Genomic DNA, 9,326 nt, shown 5'->3' with positions numbered 1-9,326 from the left:
CGAACCCGTGTCCCCTGCACCGGCAGGCGGACTCCCAACCACTGCGCCACCAGGGAAGCCCCAAAATCATTTCTAATGCGTATCATTTCCACTGCGTAAATGCAGCAAAATTTAACTCCTAGGTATGAAAAAAGTTGGGTTGGGATAATTCACATTTTTTAAGGCTTTTGCTTTAAACTGCCAAACCGCTTTCCAGAATTTCTACTCTTTACATCCTCACCAGCTGTACGTCCAAAAGGTGCAGAGAAGTAACTCAGAAATGGACACACCCTGAGCCCCGAGTGCAGCAGAGCTGCCAGCCCCTCAGTTCCGGGATGACCCCGAGGCGGCCCCCCAGCACAGGACTCCCAGGGCCTTGTCTCGGTCAGTGCACCCCCGCACAGAGCCCCCTGCTCCCGGGGGTGGAGGGGCGGCGCGAGGAGGCGCGGCACAGCACGCAGCCCCGGCGCCGGCTCAGCTGCCTCTCAGCCCCGCCGCTCAGCGTCCATGTGTACCCCTCGCCCCCGGCCACTGCCCTGCCCAGCCCTGCGGCCGCATGCTCAGGAGTGTCAACTGTCGTGAAAAAGGAGATGTTTAAGGAGCGATCTGGTTTTTTTCTTAAATACACATGAATCTGGTTAAAGACCCTTTGCACTCAGACCCTGCTGTTAACCCCGTTGGTCTCGGGGGAAAGCAAGGGGGAGAATTCAGAGGAGGGAGGTGGACAGGCCGAGGCACACAGGATCAACCCCCAGTCCTGAGAGTGTAGGAGATACGAAGGCAGCACCCAGGTCCCGAGGAATAAAGACACACAGAGACGGAGGGAGGAGCAGCCGGGCCTGGAGCTGTGTGTGCGCCATGCGAGGACGGCGGCGCTGCACTCTGGGACCCAAGAGCCCTAGAAATCTGTCACTTTCCACACTGCCAGCTTCAGCAGTAGCATCTCCTAGAGGTCCTACCCCGGGCTGGGTGTCTACTTTGGGAGCAGAGAGAAGGAAATAAATTCTGAGCCAGAACTGGAGAGAAGCTGGACCGGAACACCAGGCAGCACAGAGCAGGCAGGCTGCGGGCAGCCAGAGAAGAACCCAAACCCCAGGACAGAAGTGCAGCAGAAAAGGGCCATGTCTGTTCCCAGCAGTCCGCGCTAGAGCGCTGGTGACAGCCCTCAGAAATGAAGCGACACAGCAGTTACTTTCTGAATGACAGCAAAATATTCTTCAGCTACATCGTAAGTCAAGAAACCCTTTAGAGGGACTTCCCTGGTAGTCCAGAGCTTGAGAATCCGAGTTCCAATGCAAGGGACGCAGGTTCGATCCCTGGTCGGGGAACTAAGATCCCACACGCCGTGGGGAAGCTAAGCCCGCGCACCTCAACTAGAGAGCTCATGCGCCACCAACTACAGAGCCCACGCGCTCTGGAGCCTGTGTGCCACAACTAGAGAGCCAACACAGCCAAATAAATAAATATTTCAAAAGAAAAAGAAACCGTTTAGAAAGTGGGGCTGGGAGACCTCCGTCCGCACACTTTAAGCCCCTGGCACTGCTGGATGACCCCTGGGCACCACGGTAGCCTGTGTCTCAAACCCACCTTCTTGGCAGCGGCCACCTTCCACCTCCTCTCCTGGGCAAAGTCTGTGGCCATCCACTGCATCTCCTCCAGCAGGTAGTCCCAGTGCGATTTGGACCGCGGGGCCTCCTGCAGCTTGGGCAGCCGTCTGAGGGACCACAGGCCTTCTTTCCTTAAATCTGCTATCCGCTGATGGATCTGGTTCTCCTGCAAGAAGCACAGGGGTGGAAGACGTCCAGCACAGTTTAAGTGCAAGCCACCGACGCACACCCCAGTCAGCGCGACCCTGCTACGTGGAAGTCTCAGCAACAAAGAAGAGCTGCCGAACAAGGCTCTACGAGAGGGCAGAGGCAAAGGCGTGCGACCCCCCAGGAGCCCCATCCTGGAGCCTGGGATGGAGCTCCCAGACCAGTGCTCACGGCGGAGCACTTACAGATAACTGCTCAGTCGCCCAACAACAGCAAGCGCTCACTAGGTGCGGGCCGTGAGCTGCACTGGCCTGGGCAGCCTCCCGAGGGCTCTCGGCTCTCAGCCTGCACCCCACGCCCCCCTCCCCCCGACTGCTGATACCAGCACAGAAAAGACCTTCTCCACACCAGTCTAGCTGCCCCTCCGGCAGGACAGGGCCAACTACGTGGTTTTAATCTTGGTTTCTCTGGATCACAAACCTTACTATCAGCTGTTCCGTCTTATAACTGCCCCCTTAGAAAGTGAAAGCACACGCGTTCCACAGGCTGGAGTACACGGTGCACTCTTCTTGAGCACTTTCAAGAGCTTCTTTAGGCACACTTACCAGCGCTATCTGTTCTGCCAGCTTGTCCTGAGAACTGTCGTGGGGCGCGGCGGCATTCTGAGCGGGGCTCTGTGGTTTCGGGGGCGCCGACACAGCTGCCCCAGGGGAGCGGGTGATGACCGGAGACAGCGACTTGGCTGCTGGGGAGGGTCTGTTCACTGGGGAGGCCCGGGCAGGCGAAGGCCCTGGGCCTGAGCCACTGGAGGGGGCAACAGTCGAGGCAGAGGAGGCGGAGGGCAGCGGCCGCGGGCAGGGCTGGGCGGGGTCCACGGGCGGTCTGGGCGGTGCCGCCGTCTGGCAGGGAAAACAGGGCTCAGTGCCGTGCCCGGAACCCACAGGCCGGCTGGAGGCCCCTGTGCAACACCCCTCCCTCTCCCCAGCAGCGCAGACCGACCAGCGGGCCCACTGCGGACCACAGGGCCACGCAGACTAACCGCGCCTACAGAAGAGAAGAAGCCCTGTTAGTCCACAAAGCCACATCAGAGCTCCCTGTACACGGTGCCTTCACATATGATCTTACGTCGGTTTTTTTTTTTTTTTTTGGCTTTTCCAGCTTTATCAAGTAATTTTTAAGAATTTTTAATTGTAGAAACTTCTTAACTGAGAAGTACCAAATGCTCACCGTGTACCTGTTCTCTGAAGGGCAAAGACAAATTCCACGCGGCCCTCTTGCGGTGGGCAAGCTGTAAGGTTAGAAACCCTCCTCTGTGCCGTCCCGAGAGCCGAGCGTGTAAAACTGAGGAGCCCCTCTGCCCAGCCCTCCCCGGGCCGAAGGTGAGCTTAGATTCACACGGGAATTCCGGCCGGGAGGAAGTGGGGGGACACAGAGCAGGGAAGGCAAGGCCAGGCCCTGCCGCGCCAGGAGGCCCGAGGACAGAGCGACGCGCACGCGGCACGTTTATAACCCGCGGTGCGGACGAGACACCGCAGCCAAGGCCGGGCCCCGCACGCACGGCGCACAGCTTCTCCGCCCACCTCTAAGGAGATTTCCTCCACCTCAGCGGTCGGTAAACTGTGGCCGGCCATACACTTTGGGAGAGTTCCAGAGGCCACGGCCGCTCATCTGTGAGCCCTGGCGCTGCTCTCACCTTCAGCGGCGGAGCTGAGAGACTCAACAGGAAGCACACGGCCTGCAAAGCCTGAAATACCGTTACGCTCCCTCTCTGTGGCCCTTTACAGAAGAAGTCTGCCGGCCCCGCCCAATCTGGAAGGAACAGAATTCCATGGCTTCTGTAAGGAGCTTCTCTAAAATCACATCCCACAGCTCACACCGTCGACAAGGGTGGGAAATAAACCCAAGAAAAACGTCAGTGCTGCGTGAGGTCGGTACCAGGCTCGATGACAGTGTTCAAAACAGAGAGCCTCACTTCCACAGAAACCTCAAGCTTGCGAAGGCCCAAGAAGCTCAGCGCCCTGGCGGGGGAAGGGGGTGCTCCTTCCCAAGGTGCACAAAAGGCTCCAGGATCAACCCAGGGGGCCAAGTCACAGCCCCTCCAGCACTGGCCGCCCAACCTTGCCAAGTTATCTGGCCTCTCTGGCCTCGGTCTTCTCATAGCTAACGGGCGTGATAAAGATTCTACCACAGAGGGGTGCCAGGCAGAGGACAGCAAATAACGGCCCCCAAGTGCCCATCACCACGCCTCGCGCCTGGCAGGCGGTGAGTGAAAGGTAGCATCCTTACACGAGAGCAAACTTCTACAATCACCAGAAGAACTCGAACTCCAAGCCCAGCTAGGAAATCTCCTTGCTAACGAGGGAGAGTGGAGAGGAAGGGGAGGTTTTCCTAAGCGGCTGACCGCACGCTGCTGAGACCAGCCTCTGAAAGCACCGCCTCTGGCCCCTTTGGCACCCCAGACCCATGCTTCACGAGCGCGCTGCTCCTCAGGGGCCCCACGTGGTCTACCGTACACGTTTCAAAACGACGTCTGGGTGAAGTTAATTCGTGGACGAGGAGGGGCATCATAAAGCCTGGAAACGGGTATCAAGCCTGGAAAGCAGCCTCACCCACGCTCGTGGAGCGGAGCGTCCGGGGGAGGCACCACGGACAGACTGGCGGACAGTGAGGAGCTGCAGGGAGCCCCACCACCCCCGGCCCAGGCCTTCGCTCCCATGACCTCGCGCTACTTGGCTCGCCGGGTGGGACAAGGGCCACCGTGCCGTGTGCATGGCTCCCTGTGCCCAGAGCAGCGCTCAGAATCGTGTCGTTTTCTGACATTTTAATAACAATAACTACAACTGCACAGTAAACTTATGCTGCAGCTACTGAACTGACTGTTGCACGGTGGCGAGCGAAGCGCTGGGAGAGAGGGAGTTACCCAGCTGGGAACCGTCCCGCCCAGCACACAGCCTATCTCTTCTTCCGCCTCTAAGCCGGGGAACGGCAGGGCCCGGAGTACCTGGGGCTGGGACGGGAGTGGAGGGGCCTGCATCTGCGCCTTCGCGGGCACCGGGGCGTGGAGGGCCGCGGGGAGCTGGCCGGGCGGGGGCGCCGGGGCGGGGGCGTTTGGCGGCTGCGTCTTCACCGGCACCGGCACCGGGGTCTGCGGCTCGGCCGTCTGCGGCTGCGGGGGGAACTGCAGCGCTGGCGGCAGGGGCGCGGCGGGGAGGCCGGCCGGCGGCAGCCTGGTGGGCAGCTGCGGCGGCGGCGTGTGCAGGCTGGCGGCGTTCTGCACCGGGGGCCCCGTGGAGGGGTCGTACCGCTGCTGGCTCTGCTTCTGGCCGGCGAGCTGAGCGGCCTGCGGCGCGGGTGGCATTCCCCCTGCAACAGAGGGCAGACCCAGCGGCCCTGACTCTGGGGCTCGGGCTCCACCGGCCAGGGCTGCCTCAGACCCTGCTCTCGCAACACACACACTCAAACGGGAGGTTTACCTGGTGGGAGATCTCTGTGTATTAGGTCTAACATGATAAATGAGCACACAACAAAGGAAAGAAAGGCCTCGGCCTTTGCGAGTTAGCATCAAGCAGAGCAGGCACGGAGTAACCGCAGGGTCCCTACCACAGCAGCAAGTCAGAAAAAACACAGGAGGGAAACCGGAGGGAAGCTGAGGACAGTGGGACGTGCGGCTCCGCTAAGGTGACAAGAGCTGGTCTCCGGTGGTTTCTTCATACTGTGTGAAGTGGGACTCAGAGGAACGTCCCAATGGCAGAAACCACCTCAGATATGCTACCTGCACTGCACACGTTTTAGCCTGCTGCTGCTTCCTTAAGCCCTCTCTGCACTCCCTCTTTCTGAGCTAAGAGGGCTAGTTCTGGCGCTGGGTCTTACCTTGAACTGTCGGCATTAACTGCTGGAGAGGAACTCCTGTATTCACCCCTGGGTGCTGGAAAACTACCCCTTGGTGACCCACTTCGAGTCGAGGTCTCTTAGACTGCTCTAGAATAATTTTCAGAAAAGGTGCAGTTTGATGTAAAAATAAAACCACAAAAGTAGTAGAAAAAACATGTGTAAGTGTTTTCATCATCTTTGAACAGAGAGGCCTTTCTATGCATGAACCAAAATGCAGAAGCCATAAAAGATAAGGTTGATAAATATAATTTCTTTCCATTAAAAATTTGTAAATATAAAGAAAAGCATCATAAAAAAAGCAAAGGACAAGCGTCAACCTAAGAGACAATTATCTGCAACACACATAACGGGCAACATTCATAAAGCTCTAACAAACCAACATGGAAAGGATCAACAACCAGAAAGACAAAGCGGGCAAAGAACACGAGCCGTGGCGGGCAGAGAGGGACACACTCACAAAGGGTCAGAAACACGGAGACGCAGCTGAAACCGTATCAAAGTGCAAGAACTCCATCAGCAAAAGCAAGATTTTATTTCTTACCCACTGATCGACAAAGATGAAAAGATACTTAATAAAATGGCCAAAATTTGAGAGAACCAGAAATTGCTGATGGGAGCAAAAACTGACCCAACCCTTTTGGAGGGCAACTTAGCCTCACTAATACTTAACTATGCACACATTTTGATCTAGCGATTTCACTCTTGGAGCGCTGCTTTTAGATACATGGACAGACATGTATAGAAAAAAATGTGAAACTAAATGTTCAATCAGGTTTTGATTACAACAGAAAAAAGGTGATACTAACAAATGAATGCTAACACGGGTCTGATGAATAAAGAAGGAAGCACCCATGCAGTGGGTGCAGTATTTTGCAGCTATCAAAAAGAATGCGGTCCATGACTGGGAGAGATGGCCTAGTCAGTTAATATTAAAGACATAACAGTGTATATATACAGGATCCCGTTTGAACTTTTTCAGAGTGACACACCTGTAGCAATGCTTGTCTGTGAAACTGAACAAACGTAGCCAGCTCTGTGGCTAGGGAATGGGGAAGGAATACCAAACCAGAGACAGATTTAAACTACACCCTTCCAAACTGTTTGAATCTTTTACACAAAATGCGTATTAAGTTCCTAAGCTGGAGAAAAAATTCAGTTTGAAAAATGAATGACAATTTGAAAAGGCAGATGGCTTTACACTTAATCATGTCATGAGGACTAAACAGCCTACAAATGCACACAGAAAATCAAACTGGAATACACCTATTCAACTGACAAATTTCTAACTTCAGTACACATAAACATGCACATAAATATTTTGTTAAGCTGATTACCACCAAAAGAAAAATTAACTTTCAAAGTAGAAACTAACCAGAACTAAGTTCCTTAGGTGCCACGCTTTAGAAACAGGTGGCCACTACACTGGAATTCCCAAACTAAGATGCTAACTGGCTCCGGAGGGCCCTCCAGACTGTGCTCCGTGACATACCTGCCGGAGGTCCCGCCTGCTGCCTCTTGAAGGGGTCCGTCTCGATCACACTGCCAGCCCCTGCCACCAGGGTCCCTGCAAGGGCTTGCTGCTGGAAAAAAAAAGAAAAAAGGAAAAACTGAGATTTTCATAATTTAAATGCATTACAAGAATGAATATAAACTAAAACTATCATAATTATCCCAAACACTGACTTCCCTTCTTTTTAAGAAGAGAAATGTCATCTGCCCAATGTATTATAATAAATAATTTAAAGTTCTAACTTACCTCTGGAGGATAAAAAAGGATTTGCATTCTGGTTTTAAATGGAATTTCAGATCAATGCAAATCTAGAGTCCTTCAGAAACGAGTTGGCTTTGCACACACAATGACAGCAGAAGCTAATGCAGGAAACATCAGTCTCATCGAGGACTACAACTTAGCCTCCTGGTCAGTCACACTGCCTGTCATCACTCAGCCCGCCAAAATCACAAAAGCTGAATGATTAGAAGACTGAAATTGTCTTCCTACTGGAAAATGGCACTAAAACTCCAATTAATAACTGTCTAATTGACTTCAAAATGGTACTGCTGTTAGTACCCTACTTGATATATAGCTGCATGAAATATATACAGTTTATTTAAAATGTTTACGTGAAAAGCTACCAGCAAAGACAGAAACTAGCTGACTCTGGGCGCCCTACACCTTTGACACCTCTGCACTACCCCCCAAGGGCTACTGAAGGCTAAGCATGATGTTTAACAGTTGCTAACTTTTTAAATAATTCAATTATATCCACTCTACTTAGCGAGGCATTTTAAATGCAAAAGTTACAGATGTCTGAACGAAGAAACTGCCCGTGAGAGTGGCTATTGACCCCAGCATCCCTAGGAACGGACACTGCACTGCCAGGACCAGCCATGCTGCAGGTTTTGCCTCACATGAGGAAAGGCCTCAGAGTAATGAAAAGGGGAAGTAAGCACCCCCTGTTTACATTTAACAAAGATGGGGGGAGGAAGGCAGAGAGGGAAGGAGGGAGAAGAGAAGAGAATGATTTAAAAAACAGACAACATGTGAACAGTGGTTGTCTCTGGGGACAAGATTACAACCAATTTATAATCTGTGTGTGTGTGCACTTTTCTAAATTTTCTAAATGTTTTACAATGAACATGTATTACTTCTGTAATCAAAAAAAGGGTTTTTTTTTTAATAAAAGAAATTGATACAGGGTTCTGTGTCCAGTAATGGCCAAGTACTTCCTGTTGGACTAAACACATTCCAGATAAATATAAACTCTAAAAGAAATATAAAAAATGTGAAAAGGTGGGCAGATACAGCATGGGACTCGATACTTGCAAGGAGGGAATGAAACTAGGAAACGTTTCTGGGTTTACGACATTTGGCACAAGGGCAGGTCCCAGTCTCAGACCCAGAGAGGGAGGGTCTCACTGGCTTGAAGACCACTAGGATGGAGAGCAGGAGACCAGAGCGGAGACAGGTAAGGGAGAATCGCCACAGGAGGCAGCGGAGATGGGGCCCAAGCTCCCCTTTTTTTCTGGCTGCCTCCTGACCACCCACATGCCAAGACGCCAAGCACAGGCCAGGGTAACCACACTGAGATCTCAGGAGGCAGAGTCTACAGTTTCAATCCAATCACATTAACTAGATGTGAAAGCAACCCAGCAGAACTCCTCAGAAGGATATAACAGAACTCAGGGTCTCTGCAACGTATCATTCACGACACCCAAAACCCAATTCAAAAATCAATCAACGTGACACACCATATTAACAAACTGAAGGATAAAAACCGTATGATCATCTCAATAGATGCAGAAAAAGCTTTCGACAAAATTCAACACCCAATTCTGATAAAAACTCTCCAGAAAGTAGGCACAGAGGGAACTTACCTCAACATAATAAAGGCTATATATGACAAATCCACAGCCAACATCGTTCTCAATGGTGAAAAACTGAAACCATTTCCCCTAAGATCAGGAACAAGACAAGGCTGCCCACTCTCACCACTATTATTCAACATAATTTTGGAAGTTTTAGCCACAGCAATCAGAGAAGAAAAAGAAATATAAGGAATCCAAATTAGAAAAGAAGTAAAACTGTCACTGTTTGCAGATGATATCATACTATACATAGAGAATCCTAAAGATGCTACCAGAAAACTACTAGAGCTTATCAATGAATTTGGTAAAGTAGCAGGATACAAAATTAATGTACAG

At 52.1% G+C, this 9,326-nt stretch overlaps 1 protein-coding gene across 1 annotated transcript in view; it reads right to left on the bottom strand.

Annotated features, from left to right (window-relative positions):
- The window catches only part of EP400 (E1A binding protein p400), a 101,078-nt gene that overhangs the window by 74,513 nt on the left and 17,239 nt on the right, over nt 1-9,326 (bottom strand). Inside the window, exons 6-10 of the mRNA XM_028480370.2 lie at nt 7,114-7,204; nt 5,604-5,711; nt 4,735-5,096; nt 2,339-2,632; nt 1,567-1,752 (exon numbers count right to left, since the gene is read on the bottom strand). Of these exons, the coding sequence (XP_028336171.1) occupies nt 1,567-1,752; nt 2,339-2,632; nt 4,735-5,096; nt 5,604-5,711; nt 7,114-7,204 (1,041 nt within the window). The remainder of the gene's footprint in view (nt 1-1,566; nt 1,753-2,338; nt 2,633-4,734; nt 5,097-5,603; nt 5,712-7,113; nt 7,205-9,326) is intronic.

This window comes from Physeter macrocephalus, chromosome 19 (assembly GCF_002837175.3).
Source record: "Physeter macrocephalus isolate SW-GA chromosome 19, ASM283717v5, whole genome shotgun sequence".
Taxonomy (NCBI): domain Eukaryota; kingdom Metazoa; phylum Chordata; class Mammalia; order Artiodactyla; family Physeteridae; genus Physeter; species Physeter macrocephalus.
The sequence above is the reverse complement of the archived record's forward strand: the minus strand, read 5'-3'. Positions and strand labels throughout refer to the sequence as shown.